The sequence below is a fragment of the Sarcophilus harrisii genome, chromosome 3, assembly GCF_902635505.1.
Source record: "Sarcophilus harrisii chromosome 3, mSarHar1.11, whole genome shotgun sequence".
NCBI lineage: Eukaryota > Metazoa > Chordata > Mammalia > Dasyuromorphia > Dasyuridae > Sarcophilus > Sarcophilus harrisii.
Genome location: NC_045428.1, coordinates 63219894 through 63236754, shown reverse-complemented (window position 1 = coordinate 63236754; position 16861 = coordinate 63219894). Strand labels below are relative to the sequence as shown.

At 47.6% G+C, this 16861-nt stretch overlaps 2 protein-coding genes across 2 annotated transcripts; both read right to left on the bottom strand.

Annotated features, from left to right (window-relative positions):
• Positions 1-812: 812 nt before the first annotated feature.
• FEV (FEV transcription factor, ETS family member) lies at positions 813-5918 on the bottom strand. The gene is made up of 3 exons (XM_031958035.1): positions 5811-5918; positions 4511-4582; positions 813-1957 (listed from the first exon to the last, which is right to left on the bottom strand). The coding sequence occupies exons 1-3, from the start codon at positions 5860-5862 to the stop codon at positions 1347-1349; spliced, it is 735 nt and encodes a 244-aa protein (XP_031813895.1). The 5' UTR covers positions 5863-5918; the 3' UTR covers positions 813-1346.
• A 7001-nt stretch (positions 5919-12919) lies between these two features.
• Positions 12920-16628, bottom strand: CRYBA2 (crystallin beta A2). The gene is made up of 4 exons (XM_031963690.1): positions 16325-16628; positions 15836-15977; positions 13606-13748; positions 12920-13161 (listed from the first exon to the last, which is right to left on the bottom strand). The coding sequence occupies exons 1-4, from the start codon at positions 16483-16485 to the stop codon at positions 13014-13016; spliced, it is 594 nt and encodes a 197-aa protein (XP_031819550.1). The 5' UTR covers positions 16486-16628; the 3' UTR covers positions 12920-13013.
• Between the last annotated feature and the right edge of the window lie 233 nt (positions 16629-16861).

Sequence of the window (16861 nt, the reverse complement as noted above, 5' to 3'; positions counted from 1 at the left end):
CCCCCAAATCTAACAGATACTAAATAACATTACTAACAGAGTCTTCTGACTCCAAAGCCAGGACTGTCCCTTCTGCACTAGTATGCCTCCAAGGCCCTGCCACAAATGACTAGTTACACCACAATTTGTGGCTTGAATGAAACTTTAAGGTTTTATAATCTTGTCAGTGGTGGGTCATGTACAGGGAACTTTCCATCCTTTCATGCCTTTAGTGGCCAAAAATTGATATGGGAATAATAGACAGACTTTGAGGTTCCTTAAAGTAAGATCTGGTAAAATCTCATCCCCTCTAGGAGCTTAGAGAAATTACAAAACTCTTCAGTTATGCCCTATCTAACCAGGAGAGAGCGCCAGAGGTCTATGGAAGGAGGCCGTTTTTTAAGCCAGCGGGAAGGGATGAAGCGGGAGAATCAAAGAGAAAGGAAGCCAGAATTAATCAGAACGAAGTGAACTAAGACACGGTTCCTAGGGATTTATCTGTGTCTTTGTTAATTTAGTTCAACGCAGGACATCTTCTAGGAACCCCTTCTTTTCACTAGAGGCTTTTGGAGGAGGATAGGGGGAAAAACCTAGTCTTGAACTTAGAAGTTCAGAATCGTTATGAACATCATTTTGTAGCCGTCCGTAAATATTTGGCCCTTTCTGAGTCATAGTTTCATTTTACGTAAAACAGGGTAATGCTACTTCTACTGCTTGCCTCACAAAGTAATTGTGAGGAAAGTGCTTTGTAAACCTGAGTTGCATAAATATGTTTGTATTCCCACCTCTTAGCTCAGAACCTTTTAAAAAGAGAAAAAACCGGTAGCCTGGGAGATGGATTAAACATTTTAATAGTAGTTTTGAAGGAAAATAGAAACACGTGTGCGGACTACGACCAGAAGGAAAGGTGGTAAGGAGCTACTACGTACAAGAGGAACTGAGCCATCGGGAAAGCCCCACTCCCACTCGCCGCTCCCCTCCCCAGCCCGTTCCCCAAAGTGACTTCAGTGGGGAACGGAGAGCAGATAAGGCAGCACTGGGGTCCCGCCAAGTGAGTGGGGTGCTGATGTCACCGACGGAAGATGAGGCCAGAGGGCTAGGGGACTCACTGGTTAGGCTGTTTGAATCAGGTGGTGATGAGAAAAGGTGGAAAGGAGTTGATCCCCAAAGATTCAGGAATGGAAAGAGAAGGGGGAAGGTTACAAGTGCCGTCTGGAAGTCCTCAAAATAGTCAGGAATAAGAGCTGGAGCTGGAGAAAGATTGAGAAGGCTCTTTAACCTTGGAGGGTTGAGGACACAGAAGAGCAAAGGATTTGGAGGTCCCGTCTAGGGTCAAGAGCAAGGCCAGAGGCGGCGGGATGACCTCCTCAGTGATAGTGCCCTCCCACCCCTCCGAGGTGCGAGGTGGTGGCCACAGCTCCGAAGGGCCCGGGTGGAGGCTGGAGGCCGGGGTTGGGATAGAGAGCGGCGGCGGCGGCGGCGGCGGTTGCCGCGGCTGCGGGGGCCGGGCCGGGCCAGTAGGAGAAGCTGGCGGGGGCCACCCCGGCGGAGGCCGCCACGAGGTTGAGTTTGGAGAGGCCGGGGAAGGGCAGAGGCGCCAGGGTCGCGGGCAGCTTGTAGAGCGCGCCGTCGTGGGCTGCGGCGGCGGCGGCGGCGGCCGCGGCCGCCGCATGAGCATGGGCGTGAGCCGGCGGGGGCTGGCAGGCCTGGGCCAGGCCCTGGAAGTCGAAACGGTAGGCGTAGCGCTTGCCGTGAACTTTGCTCATGATGTTCTTGTCGTAGTAGTAGCGCAGCGCCCGGCTCAGCTTGTCGTAATTCATGTTGGGCTTGCTCTTGCGCTCGCCCCAGCGCCTCGCCACCTCGTCCGGGTCGGTCAGCTTGAACTCGCCGTGGCCGCCCTCCCACGCGATGCAGCCCGCGTTCGCCCGGTCAGCCAGCAGCTCCAGCAGGAACTGCCACAGCTGGATCTGGCCGCTGCCTGCGCTCGGGACACAAGAAGGGCTGGGTCAGGGGCGATGGGCCCGCGGCGAGGTCGCGCGTGTCCCTTTGAGGACAGGTGCCGCCCCCCCTCCCCAGTCTCAGCTGGTCCCCTTCCCTCGGGGGCCCGAAATGGGAGGGTGAGAGCTCAGAACTATGAGGGAGCCCGTGAGACCCGCTGCGCCTCGTCCCAAGTCCAGCGAGGCTGGTGGATCAGAATGTGCGCTCAACATTGTCTCACCACCTACTTTGTCTACTCTCAGTTCAACCGGAGATGCTCTCCCCCTCACCCCCACCCCTGTTCTTTGTCTGCCTTGTCTTCTCCATCTCCTGTTTCATGCCCCCCCTTTTTTTGTAATTATGTCAGTACCCTAAGGCTTAACAAATTCCTTTGAGAGTCTCTCATCCCCGTGTTGAAGTCAGTTTGAGAATGATACATGAAGCTCCTTCTGTGATAGGCAAGACAGGCCGCCAAGAAAAGTTCTGGGGTCTCTCTGCGAATTGTAGACATCTTGATGAGGACCTTATAGCTGGGACCCCTATAGCTGTGTTCTTCCTTAATCTGCTTGGGTCTTAGCTCAGTGACAACTTACCTTCTAGATCTCAGTTTCCTCATAAGTAAAATGGGGATCGTAGGTTTGCGCTACAAAATATCTCTGTAGGGATATTTTGAGGAAGGGCTTTTTAGTAAACTGTATGCTGTCACTTCAGTCTTACCCTGTGCCTCGCTAGTGGAAAGAGAAGTCAGCCTGAAGTCGGTAAGGCGGATTCAAATAAGCATATGAAGTGGGACCTTGGGGAAATCATTTGACCTCTTGAGACACTAGGCAGGTCTCTAAGCAGTTGCCCTTAACAACTGCCTGTTCTGCAGCTGCAATGGTAGAAGGAGATTGCTTGGGGGAAGGGGCTTCTCATACAAATGAAATCAGTATCGCTTTCCCCATAATGGTCTTTAAAAATGTTCCTGATTTCCTCCCCACCCTTCCCTAGACTTTCACATCCCAAATCCCATATAGTCCCAGGTGTCCTTCCTTAGGGCTCCTCGGCCTTCTCCTCTCCTGGCATGACTTTCTGCTCCCGAGAACCCTGATGCTCAGCCTCTAGCACCTGAAAAAATCCGCGGTCTCTTGAGCTTCCGTTGAAAAGGGACAAAGAAGCAAACAATTTTTTCTTGCCCCATTAGAATTCTTTCACTTCTACTCTGGGGAAAACCTCTCCCTCTTTTCTCAATTATTCCTTTCTGAATCTACTTCAAAGTCCCCTCCCCATTCCATTCTAAGTGGCAATACAAAGCTTGAAGAGACCTGGAATGGGGAGTTCGAAGAATAAAGGGTGTGAAAAGCACCCGGGCCCCTTTACTCCTATTCCGGAGAGGTTGGGGAGGGGATGTACTAGATCCTTTGCAGGGATTGGAGGGAGGCGGGAACAATAAGCAATGGGTGTGGATCTGTTATGGGGGTTTGGGGTCCCAGAACCTGTTGCTATGAGGCCAAGTGAGACCCCCAAAGCTCACTTCTCCCTGAATCTTAACAAAGTAATACAGCGGATGAATCAAAACGAAAAGCCGACGAATGGCTACCCCAGATATTAGAACCAATCACGCCAAAAAACATACTACCCTCTCCCTGCACACACATTTGTCCCCATATTTCCCCGACTTCTCTGCTCAGGCTTCTTCCATTTAAACCTCAATAGGTTAATCTGACATTATCCCCTTCCCCCATTGCCTTTCGAGCTTTCGAGGCAGCACCAGGGCCAGCGACATTAGTGATGATGTCACTGGCAGTAGAATTTGTTCGGTCTGGTAAACAGTTTGTCCTGTTCTTTCCCCTCTCTGCCGGGCTTTACTTCCGATTCCCTTTAGAGCCAGAGGAAAATCGCTTTTCACCTCATCTTAGATCAGACTTTTAGGATGGATGTCCCAAGATTTGCATTATCAGGAGCAAAGTTGAAAAATGCCCCTCCACGTACAATCTTGCCTTTTCCCCCTTTCTCCTCAAGTGGGGGCTCTCCCGAAATTCTCGGTTGCCTCTCTAGAAGCAATGAGATTGCTTTGGAGAGGGCAATCGGGAATCGGGAGATCCGGGGACCAGTTCTGGCTCTGGCACTTGTTAGCTTAGACAAAGACTCCTCATTTTCTGAACTTCACTTTGCTCCTTTCTAAAATGGAGACTGTGACGCCGTCCTAAATCCCAGAACTTTGTAAGGAACAAGTGCTGCCCTACTGTGAGAAATTGTTATTATCAGTCAGTTCCGAAAAGGCCCCAAACCGGAAAGTAACCATTTGATTTCTGTTTCTGGGTCTGCTTCTCCAGCCATCCTCCGTTGATCCTCTTTTTTGCATCTATCAGTATTCATGCCTAGGCCTGAGCCCCAATAGATATGCCCCAAGGCACTACCCTCTGTAAATTTTGCCACACGTGTCTTCTCCATCCCCAGTTCCCGTGTGCTTCCCAGTCAGAACTAGTTCTTTCGGGGAGTGCCTTCACCCCCTGATAAGATTCACCCCTCCCAGCATCCCTGGTGTCTTAGTTCCTCAGTCTAGAACACTCACCTTTTTGCACTGCAGGACTCAAGGGCCCCCAGCCACTCTTGCCTTCTTTGAAAAGACTCTCCCCAACCGGATCTAGATGAAAAAAAGAAGCTGCTCAGGGTCTTCTTGAGAGCAGATAGAGAAGCCGGGAGTGGGGAAGGCTCGAAGGAACTGAAGGGAAAGGACAACTGAGGGTGTAAGGGGCTTGGAACTTCATTCAGACTTGCAAGGGTTCAGAGAGTGTGAGGAGGAAATTAAGAACCCGGTGCAAGAAAACCAAGAGGGAAAGAGTCAGATAAGGAGGGGACTCTTGTGTAGAAAGAAGACTTGAGGAAGAAAAGACGGAATCTCCAAAGGGGTAAGGGACACAGCGGGAAGTCTCTAATGTGCAGAGAATTGGGGGAAAATATCCAAAGGCACAGGAGATTGTGGAGAAGATAACTGAGGCAGAAAGGAGCATGAAAAGGAAGGAATATAGGGCTTCTGGGGGAAGACCAGAGGATTCTGGGACCCTAAAGAAGCGGAGGCTCCTTAGAGAGCAGAACTGAGGTACTGGGTGGCAGAACTGGGCGTGGCAGGCATACTGGCCTAGGCCTGCATCGTTCCCTTTGCCCACAGCCCGGCCAGTTCTACTCCTCGTCCCCCAGATCCAGCAGTGGTGTGGCGCAGCGCAGCGCTGAGAGGAGTTGAGTGCCTCAGTGGAGCCCAAATCAGGAAACGCGTCCAGGAAAAAGGAAATCCGCTTTCCGACCGAGCTGGCGGGATCCTTATATAGGGGGTGCTGGGTCCCAGAGAACTGAGCGGGAGCCAGAGAGGGAGACAGCACTTGAGAAAGGGAAGGGGAGTCCCGACACCCAAAGGAAAGAGCGCCAGTGATTCCATTTGTGGAGCCCCAGGGATTAAAAAGCCGACCCGGAGCTTCAGTGGAGAGGAGGGAGCGTTTAAGCACGACAGAAAGGTAGAGGAATAAAAGAAAGGTGAGGAAAGGCCGGTGCGATGAGCCTAGGGGTGGGGGTGTGCCAGACTCCTCTGAGGTTTTTGTTCCCACACTACGCATCTCTATAGCCCGCTGTTGTTGATCCCCCAGCCCTTAGCTTTCGAACCTCCCGATCCACTGTTCCCCCAAACCCCCGTCCCATCCATCCTCAAGACCCCTGGATCCCCAGACCCAGTTCCTCACCCACTAGATCACAATCTCCCCGTCCTTTAACCCACCCCCCCCTGCACTGCTCCCCAAATATTGACAGTCCCGAAAACCCCAAGCTCCCCTGGCCCTGTGCCTCCTCCCAGCCGCTTTCCCCAGTCGGACCCTTCAGGTCACCTGGCAGGTACATGTTCAGCAGCAGGGGCTGGGAGGCGCCGCTCTGTCTCATCGCCACCTCGGGACTGGGCGGTGGGAGGTGGGTGTAGGGGGGCCGGTCCCGGCCAGGGGCGGGGGAGGGCAGGCACTGCGCTCCGGGGCCCCCGAGACCCTCCAGAGGCCGCCGCCGCCGCCTTCACCCAGGAGTAAGAGATGGAGCTAGGCCTAGCCCGGCCGAGGGAGGGGGCACCCTGGGGTGCGGGGGGGGCGCTTGGGAGGCCTGGCGGTCTAGGAGGCTGGAGGGAGGGCCTGGGGCGGTGCTCACACAGGGGCTTCCTGGAGACCCGCCCCCAGCCCCCCTATTCTCCTGTCCCCCTTCCCCCGTCTCAGGCCGAGGCCGCAATTTCCTTTTTAATTAAAGTGCTGCCGCCTCGAAACCCCCCCCGCCCCTCTTATCGGCTCCATCGCAATAAAGTCCCTGCTGTCGAACGCAGCCGAGCAGCGCCCCCTGCCCCCCGCATCCTCCCCCCCCCCGCCCCTTACCGTGACCAAGTAGACACATTGGGAGGCCGGGAGGAAATGGGGGACCGAGGGGTAGGGAAGACTTGGACTCTGATGGGCTGGGTAGAGCTAGTAGGGAACGGGGATGCAGGGACCCATTTTCTCCCTTCTTCAGTCTTTGCAAACAGTGAGTTTAGAAGAGAGCCAGAGAGACCGGGAGGACTGGGATTAGGAGTACAGGGTTCAATTTGATAATGGGGCCCATTCCCCCTCTTCCCCCTAAACTCTCAGCTTCGCTTTTCCCCAAAGTCTCTAATCCCCCTGTATTCACCATTCCCCTTTCCCCTCCTCCCCTTCATTCTCTTCCTTTCTCCTCCCATCCCCTCCCTTCTCTTCCCTCCCTCCCGTCTCCTGGCTGCGTTATCTCCATCTTCACTTTTAAATTTCCGCTTCCCTCCCTCTCCCCAGCGCTCCCTCTCTCGCGTCTCTCCGCTCCCAGCCCGATCTGCCGCTCCCCTTATCTCCTCCCCGCCTCCCTTCATACACTGTCATTCCCCCCTCCCCAGCTCTTCCTCATGGACACATAGAATAATAATAAGAGTCTAAAAGAGACCTTAAAGGTCGTCTTGTCCAACCTTCCTCTTTCCCTGTTTCAAGTTCTCTCTTCTCTCCTTTTCTTGTATCCCCTCTTTTTCTTTCTCCTTTTCCTGTCTCTGTATTCCCTCCAACTCTGCACTTTCACCTGTTTCCGTCCCCATTTTTTCTGTGCCTATTTCGGCCGCTATCTTCCTCCCCACTTTCTTACTTTTCCTGGTTTCTGGCGTTGTCTAATATTTATTCCTTTTTTGCTTGTAGTTTTTTCTTATTTCCTCTCTACAACACTATCAGCGTTTTTCATGCCCTCTCCATTTTCCTCTTTCCTGACCATCTAGCACTCTCTCACTTTTTAATTATTCTCCTCATCTCCTTTTCTCTCTTTCCTTTTCCCATCTCAATTCTCTCTCTCTCTCTCTCTCTCTCTCTCTCTCTCTGTCTCTCTCTCTCTCTCACTTTCTCTCTCTTGCTTTATTATCCTTCCTTTCTTTTTAATATATCCTCTCTTTTTCTCCCTATCCCACTTTTTTCTCCTTACTGTAGCAAATGGAAATACCTGGGCATCCATATCTATGGATGGGTGTGGGTCCTGTCCACTTGAGAGTCCTCGAAGACATATTCACAATAGTTTTCGATCTCCATTCCAGGCATTTAGGGTTTGGGGAGACCTGGCAGGGATTGATTATTCTGATCTGATGTCTCCCGGCCAGGGATCTCAAACCTCACTTATTAATTTCTTTTTAGCAGCTTGTAAACAGAAAAAAAATAAAATAAAATACCGGAAGAAATGAGAATCAAGATTAGGGGCAAAATCAAGCCCCTTTGGCAGGCTTCGCATCTCACCTCGCACCCCCAGGCTGCTTCCACTTCTGTCCTACTCTTCCTCCGTGCCCCAAGGCTCTTGGTAGGTCGGAGATAGAGGGATTGGGGGAACAGTCTTCTTGAAATTCCTGTGTGAGCACCGCCCCGGGAGAGAGCGAAGTGCCCATTCCTTTCCAAATGGGACTTCTTCGGGTCAGTCCCAAAGGCCGAGATTACGGGTTGACTAGGAATATTCCCTCTCCATTCCCACCTGCCTGCGCATTTTATGCTCATTCTTCTCTAGGGTGATACGCTCTCCAGCGCACTCATGACTTGCTTTAGCGTCCTGATTTTTCATATAACCCTACAGCCTGCTGAAAACCAGGGGAGAGCACTGAAGTGCCGGGAAGAACTGAAATATTGGCCGAAGGAATTGGACAATCCTTGAGGCAGGGGCAGAGGCGCAGTTGGAATTGGACTGGGCCGGCGTCTAAGAAGAATATCTAAACTCCGGAAAAATCCCGAGGAGGAAAAATTTCGCTTAAAGGGGAGGGGGGGGGGGAGGAAGGACAGTAGTAAATAGGAAGCTTCCTCACCGGAGGGTCACCTAGTTTTCTGGAGGATTTTCTGAAGGTGCGGAAGGGGAAGATGGAGGCTGGGAATTTAGGACAGGAGGTGAGGAATTTCTTACTCCTTGTGTTACTATGTGGCTCTGATCTTTGGGATCGTGAGGCTCTTGGACCTTGGACACGAGGATCTTAGTCTTTGACTTCCCCAAACGTGACCGGAGGGGTATCCCAATAAGGAGGCTCCAGTTCCTGAAGGGACAGTGATTCTTCCCTCTCTGCCCCACGAGGAAAAATTACTTTTAATCACTGCTACCATGATCACAGTTTCTTTGCTCTTTTCCAGTTTAGGGAAATTGAATGGATTGTGAGACTGGAAAATTGTCGGAGTTCCATCATAGGGTATTCCTTGACAGCTTTTTCCTGCTAGCCACCCTCTCTCTCAGACCAATCTGAGTTCAGGAAAGATTTTGGATGCTTCCCAATACACACAGCACACACACACACACACACACACTTACACCCCACATAAGTGGGTGCCATGGCTAATCCCATTTCCTTCAAACCCAGACCTCATCTCTTGGGGGAAGACAATATGACTGTTCTGTATCACTAAAGATTCTGGGAGGATCATCATCCCCAGAGATCTAGGAAACAGTACAAAAGTGTAGGAAAGGGCCAAAGGAGCCCAGAAGATTGAGGGAAGCCCCAACATTTTAGTGCTCAACAAGGGTCCAGTTAGAGGGGATCCAAGGATGGAGCACCACATCTGAAATCTGGCAATAGGCACGATGCCAGAACTTCAAGGAATACTAAGTATGAGATAATCTAGTGCACAAGGAAAGGGGCTGAACTCCCTGCTTATTTTAAAGAAACTGGCTATCATTGCAAGTTAGTACCTTCTTTGCTATTTTTAGTCTCAGAGGATTTCCTAGATGTTAGAGAAGTTGAATGACTTGCCAGGGTCACACAGCCAAAGTTTCTCATAGGCTTGCAAAGAAGGGACTTGAGAGAAGAGACCTGTTTCCAGGGCCAGCTACCAACTATTATATCCTGATGACTCTTTGACAAAGCCATAACTGAAAGTTAGGTACCCTGACACCCAATTCACTTCAGTCTTAGTGCAATAGGAAAATTCTGCTAAGGTTTGTCATACATTCCTTTCCATTTGTCCCTCCCTTCCTCATTTGCCTCTCTCCACACCACATTTTACTTGGCCAAAGTTCTCAACATTCATTATAAATGGGGAAAAGTTTTGCCTAAAATAATTGTCTAGGATGCCTTTCTTCTGATATCCCCAGAACTCTGCTTGCTGATTATCCTGAATCCTGTGAAAAGATACCTCAAATTATTGCTCCCACTACCCTCTTAAGCTCTGATAAGTTTTTCCTTATCACTACTAACTTATTGAAAAACTGACAAGTTTTTCCTTGTTAGTAATACCAAGATTTCTGGATAGGGGAAAGGGAAGAGAGAGAAAAGAACCTAGGGTTCTCTTGCCACCCTCTCTACCCTGCCTCCTTGGCACTACCCTGTTCTCCTAATTTTCTAATCATATGTAAAGACAATTTTAAACAATTTTTAAAATTTGAGTTCCAAATTTTCTTCCTCCTTCCCTTCTGTACTCCTCTCTCCTTCCCTACCATTCTTTAAGACAGTAAGCAATTTGAAATAGGTCACATAAGGGCAATTGTGTAAACATATTTCCTTATTAGTCATGTTGTGAGAGAAGAAATAGACAAAAGAGGAAAAAATGAAGAGAAATTAAGGAAAGTGAAAATACTTTGATACGCATTCAGACTTTGGATTGTGAATAATATTTTACATCATAAATCTTTTTATCCACACAATTCTAATTTATGCAAGCTATGAACTAAAGCACTGATGTCAAAAAGACCATTAAACCACACTTAAAGGTCCCTGTAGGCTGCATATAGTTAGAAAGACACATTAACATCATGTTTTGTTATATTTTTATTTATTTTGTTAAATATTTTCCAATTGAATTTTACTCTGGTTCAGTTCTCTGGGGAGAGTTGTGGTGTCTGACACTTCTGGTCTAAGACAACTCCTGAGTTTCTTTCCTACTGAAATTCTGTAATTGAGTCAGCATCTTATCCAAGGCTGAAGAAACAATAATAGGTGCCAATTTTATAGTCTTCAGAATTTGCAAAGTACTTTACTTACATCATCTCATTTGAACCAAACATCAACTCTTTGAGATGAGTCACAGTAGTATTATTTCCAGTGACAATGAGGAAATTGTGGCTCAGATATTCCTGATTATAATTCTACTATGCTCTTTACTTTTCCATACTGTCCCTCAGAAATCTCCTTGATAATATAACCTACAAGTCAATTATATTGTAGAGCCTGTGTTTGCAAATACCCTTCCCCCCAAACTCACTATATCACAAATAGCTCATGTCATTTTTGCAGAGCTCTAATTATTCATCAGGAGTGACAGTCTCTTTGAAGTGGTGCCCAGATTCCTTACTCCTACCCCTAACATTAGTTATTTAAAACCAGAATGGTCATGAAAAGTCATTTTAGCCCAACCTTTAATTTTATGGATGGGAAAACAGACTCTTCCAAGGTCAAATATAGTAAGTATATAGCAAGTAGCAGACACAATACTCAAATTCAGGTTTTCTGATTCCTAGCTCCTTTCCATCACAGTGCTATTCTTCTGGAACAAGGATGGGAGGTGAGTACCCAAGAATCTTTTAACCACATCCTACCAATTAGGGTCATTTTGGGAATTTAAAGTTTACTTCCCTAAAATTCTGGGAAAAACTTCCTTTAAAACCTGACAGAGTTAGCCTGATAAAAAATTGGATTTAGAGTCAGGAATGACCCATGCTGAATGGATCACCCTTGGCAATTCACTTAATCCCCCCTCCCAAAACTATATAACTCAAAGGTGCAAAACTGATGCATTACAACTGATCTACATTAGGGAAAAGAGTGAGCACTCCTTGCTGTGAGTGCTAGATGAACTCATAGATCAGATCTTCAACATGGTTAGCATAGAACAATTTTAAGAAGCTCAAGCCGTAAATTGGAATGGAGAATCCCCAATCAAAAGATATCATCCATGTGGGATTCTCGGTTCTTCTGCACACTAAAAATCATAGTTCTGATATTACAGACCCTAACAATAAATGGTTCAGTTAAGAGATTTGTGGGTGTTCCATTATCTAGTTGTAGTTAGGTAGCACAGTGGATAGAGCACTGAACTCAGAGTAAGGAAGACCTGAATGCTAATACTTCAGATATTTACTAGCAGCAGGATCCTGGCAAGTCACTTAACCTCTGCCTGTCTCAGCTCTCTCCTATATAAAATGCTGATAATAATAGAATTTTTCTTAGTGAATATATAATGAGGTAACATTTGTAAAGTAAAATGCAGACCTTAAAACTGTATAAATGCTATTATTAATGGATACTTTTTCTTAGGGATATGTCAACTTACAACTGCCCTAGTTAACAAATCCTCTCCTGGTATATTTAAGAATTCAGAATATATGTTTACAAATGTCATTTCATTTGAGCTTAACATCAACTTCATTTTATCTATATTATCTCCATGTTACAAATAAGGGAATTGAGCTCAGAGAAATTGTTATTTGCCTACAGTGACAAAATCAGACACTATAGACCTGTCTTTTCCAGGTCCTCCTGAATGGGATATCCTGAATCAGGGGAAGGGATAATATGAATTTATTTGATACCTATTGTGTGCCAGATAGTATTCTAAGTACTTTATAAATATTTCATTTGATCCTTATAACAACCCTGTAAGATAGGTGCTGTTAATATATTATCTCCATTTTAGACTTGGGGAAATTGAGACAAAAATTAAGTGAATTTCCCAGAATCATACGGGTAGGAAGTGTCTGAAGGCTGATTTGAACTTTTCTGACTCCAGGTCCAATATTTTGTTTACTATACTACCTAGCTGCCTCAGTACCAAATTACGAGACTGGGATGCCTGGTATTTGAATATCCTCACTTCCTTCCTTTCTGGATGAAGGCAGAGGGTATAGGAAATGATCGGAGTAGATTAGGAATGTATGCTTCTTCGCTCTAAACTCAGAAAGTAGCTACGATTAATTGCAGTGTAACGGGAATTATAAGGAGTCTCCTATCCACCTGTATTTTCTCTGAGGCTCCAGTAATTTACAGACAGGAGCTCATAGGATAGGTAAATTTATAGTTTAGAGACAAAGAAAAATATGAGGGGATGTAAAGCCAAACAGTCTTGGGAAATATTGCAGGGCAAAAAACGTGCAGTCAAGATTAAATAAATGTCTGGTCATTGAAGGAATATTATAATAATGGGAGAGTAAGCATATATATCTTATCCTAAATACAGAACCAGGCTTGAAAATTTTGCTGGTATCACAGCAAGAAGGAATAAAGTTAGACAGGAGAAAATTCCTCACAGAAAAAACTGAGGGACATGGTAGAGGAGACTGAACAAAGTTATTAAATCTTTTCTATTTGAAAAATCTTCATCAGGCAGAATTGGGGAGAAGGAGGTTGGAGGAGATGGAAGCCATTGCATATGGAAAAAGACAAATGGATGAAATATGATTTCTAGAATGAGGTTGGAAGTGTCTTGCCCCTATAGAAACTTCAAGATGATGAAGAGAAATGTGAACTGGTGAGGCAAATTCAGTGCCTTTATTGATGGTTCTGGGTCCAGATGTGTCAGATGCTCAAGGAGACCCCGAAATGAGGGCAAACACAGCCAAATCTAGTGCTGGACTCTTCGGATGGATTGCAGCTGGTTGGTATGGGCCTGGGTACCAAACTCGCTGTATTTTCGAAACTCTCCACTATGCCGGTCCTGCTCCAATACATACTGGTAGCCCCGGAAGCCAGGATATTGGTAGCCTACCCATCTAGACACATGGAGAGAAAAGTATAGGTCACAAAGGATCTTTGGCATCTTCCTCCAAACTATTTGTATTAGGCATCTAAGAGCACCCATTTCCCTCCCTAGTGGAAGCCATCATCCTTACTGATTTGGGTTCTCTGTTTTCCCTGTCCTCCCTTGCCTACCATCTTTGTCCTTACTCCAAGTACTATTTCTTGTCACTTCCCAATTACTCTCTTTCCCATTACCCATTTTCAGTTCTGTATCTCCATAATCCTTCTTCCTTATCACCCCTCCTTGGTCCCAGTTTCTCTGTTGCCCCTTTCCCATCATACTTCCCTGAACTCCATCTCCCAAATCCCTTTCTTGTTGCCCTCCCAATCATTCTCCTTTCCCCATCCTTTTACTTTGTCTTCTGCTTCTCATCAAACCCTTTCCCTCAGTTCCCATCCCACTCCCCAGCACTCACGCTCCTGAGGTGACTTTGAGGGAGCCCACATCCTTGCTGGCCCAGCCCATGGCAGGCAGGGATGGATAGTCATCACTCAATTCAAACTTGCATCCCTGGAAGTTTTCACCCTCATAAAGGGTCACTCGGCTGTCACTGTGATTCTGAGGACCCAAAGAGGAAGTGGAAGGGAGGTTGAGGAGGCAGAGGCCTCTTCTACCTTCCCCAGAAAGGTGACTCTAATCCTCTTGCCTTATCATGCCAAATAAACAAACACATACATAGACATAACACTTCCACTTTTCTCCCTCAACTCATGCACAACTGCACCCAGGGAGTGATGAGACCAATCCAGTCAATTTTCTGATTCTACATTTCAAGTTGCTAGGATGAGATAGATGTCTGGGTCTCTTTGCTGGACCCTTCCTCTAGGGACTTTATGAGGATGGTAGAATGATGGATACCTCATAAAAGAATGAGAAGTATATCAGATCTGCAAAGGATTTATTTCTTCTATTTCTCTATCCCTATTGATGAAACTACCAATCTCCCAGTCTCTCAGACTTCTAACCTAAAGTTATCTTTGACTCTTCTCTCTCACTCTTCATATCTATTCAATAGGTAAATCTGATTTTTCTACCTCTGAGATAATGACTGGAATCCAGATGCCTTTTTGCACTCATTCTTCCAAACTCCTAGTTCAGTTTATTTCAAATAAACTGAGATTTCTCTCTTCTCCCCAGATTATTGCAACAGCTTCTTATCAGATCTTCCTGCCTCTTGGCTCCCAATTCTCCCATTTCTCTTTCCAGTGGTCCTGACATTCCTCAGTGGTTCCCATTGTTTACTAACTAAAGTATAAATTCTGACTGCCATTCAAGGTTCTCTGTAATGACGATCATAACAATAATCGGCATTTATATAGCGCTTTAAGATATGCAAGACACTTTACAAACATTGTCTCACTGTTCAACCTTATATCAGACTGCTCTTTTCCTCCTAAGTCAGGCTAGCCCAGGTTTTCTCAGTCTCTCATTTCCAGACCACAATTTTTGTTCTGCTCCTTTATGCCTTTTTGTATGCTGAGAATAGATCAGTGCTACTCCATCTTTATTTGTTGAAATCCCTCACCTTTTCAGGATTCCAAATGGATTTCACCTCTTTCGTAAAGATTTCCCTGAGCCCTTAGTGAAAATGATCTTGCCCTCCTAAAACTTTGAATAGCACTTTACCTGGCCTCTAATTTGAATTATAATGCAAATTATATGTATATGATATATAATATCATATATATACATATACATATTTGTATATTTGTCCTCCCCCCAGTAGATTATAAGTTTCTTAAGATCAGAGTCTGATCCCTCTCTAAATGCCTAGCCATGCCCACCATAGTGTTTTACAGGCAGAAGATGACTTCAAATGCAGCTGAAGAAAGTAAGACTTGGAGAGGTGAGTTAACTCAGCAGGAATCTATAGTACCTACTGGTACAGGAGAAAGAGCCCAGAGCCCTAGATTTCAAGTGGGAAGACCTAGCTTCAAATATCAGCCCTGCCGCTTGCTAGCAGTGGGACATGAAGCACTTGCCTCACCTTTCTCAGTTTCCTAATTGGTAAAATGGAAGATTTGTACTATATGATCTCTAAGATTTCTTACAAGTTTAGATCCTGTGGCCCATGGAAGTCTGCAACAGGCTAGCGTTCTTCCCCATTCCCACTGAATTGACTCCCAATGGATAGGAGTCAGAGATAGACAGCACTGGACTCTCAGCACCTGCTTCTTGGCTTTTCCCCTCGGTCTCCTTCCTCTCCCTCTCCAGTTCCACAGCCCCACATTCGTTAGATTCAACGTATTCAACACAGAACTTGAAAACATACAGACTGAACTCCTGCATGGATAGTAATGACTCCAATGTTCACCCACCGTCCCTCACACTAACCCTGATTTTTACTGCACCTTTGACCACACCTCTAATCTAAACTGAGCCTTATTTTGCCTTCCTCACAAAACCCTACATGAAATCCAGGAAGTAAGAATTCACTATGCTACCCCACCCTAATCCCAGCTACCCCACCCCACTCCCAGCCAGTCAGAGCTACTCCAGGTCATTGTGCCCCGATCCTCCGGGTCAGATGGCGCCTTAGGATGCAGGGAGCAGGTGGTTGTCTGGCGGCAGTAGCTCGTAAATTCTCGGAGCTGGAGCTCAGGGGTGGGTGCGGCGGAATAGGGGTTTCGGGGGTCTGGACTCACGGCGCAGAGCAGGGGCCGGAAGGAGAGAAGCTGGTCGGTTCGGTAGCCGCTGCTGCCGCTCCACGCAGTAGATCGAGGATAGTCGCCCTTCTCCAGGATGAACTGCTGGCCCTGGAAATCCGGGTATTCGAAGCCCACCCATCTGGGAGAGGATGTGGGGGAGGAGTTGCTATCTCCCCAGCACCACCCCCCATGCCGCCCGTGGAGCAGGGGGCTCGCCAGGACCCAAACCCTTTCCCTCTTTTCGGAGGGATTGCGCAAGACTGAGACTGAGATTTCAGGTCCCACGAGCTGTGAGTCTGATTCTGCTTTCCCGAAGACTTTGGGGAGAGGAAAAGGGACTGGTTTATCTCTGGCTCCTAAGAGTCTAGGGGTTTGGAGTTTGGAGGCTTAGGATCTGGGAGTTGGGGACCCTAGCTCGGGATGGAGAATATCAGGGGTTTTTGTTGGGTGGGGGCACCGGGAAGATGAGAAATGGGGGTGACTCACGCGCCGCTTTCCACCTTGACAGAGCGCACCCTGCGAAAGCCGCTAAGCTCTAGGATGCTGGAACATTCGCTCATCAGCTCACAGCGGCGGCCCTGGAAATTCTCTTCCTCCCAGAGAGTGAGGCGGGCTGGGCTGGAGCCCTGGGACAGGGTGCCGCTCATGCTGCCTGCAACGAGACCGATAAACTCCTCGGCTTAGGGGTCAGTGCCCGGGGTCCCGGGACTCGCCGCTGGATCTGAGGCAGACAAAGTCGGGGACCTCAAAAGGAGATTCTCTTGTACTGCGGACACATCTGCCTCTTTCCCTTCTGACTATCCCTGTAATTTCCTAGACTGGGAATCCCTCCGAGTTACGGCTCCTTCCCGGCTTGCAGCCTCCACAGGAGCAGGAGGAAACACAGCAGGAGCTGGGGCCTGGAAGCTGGATACGAAGTATTAGGGGTTGGGAATTCTGTCCATCCACTACGGGGAATTGAGGCTGGTGGACAGGGGGGTGGTGAGCGGTTTATGATGGAGGGCGAGGACTGACAGACTCTCT

What these genes read in the sequence shown, in the direction of transcription:
- FEV (XM_031958035.1), bottom strand. Translation starts at nt 5,862, where the DNA reads ATGAGACAGAGCGGCGCCTCCCAGCCCCTGCTGCTGAACATGTACCTG. An exon ending in GCTGAACATGTACCTGCCAG is followed by an intron (nt 4,583 to 5,810) that starts GTGACCTGAAGG and finishes TTTTTCATCTAG; the next exon opens with ATCCGGTTGGGGAGAGTCTT. An exon ending in GAGTCCTGCAGTGCAAAAAG is followed by an intron (nt 1,958 to 4,510) that starts GTGAGTGTTCTA and finishes TCCCGAGCGCAG; the next exon opens with GCAGCGGCCAGATCCAGCTG.
- CRYBA2 (XM_031963690.1), bottom strand. Translation starts at nt 16,485, where the DNA reads ATGAGCGGCACCCTGTCCCAGGGCTCCAGCCCAGCCCGCCTCACTCTC. An exon ending in TCCGGCCCCTGCTCTGCGCC is followed by an intron (nt 13,749 to 15,835) that starts GTGAGTCCAGAC and finishes TTGGGTCCTCAG; the next exon opens with AATCACAGTGACAGCCGAGT. An exon ending in CTCAAAGTCACCTCAGGAGC is followed by an intron (nt 13,162 to 13,605) that starts GTGAGTGCTGGG and finishes CCATGTGTCTAG; the next exon opens with ATGGGTAGGCTACCAATATC.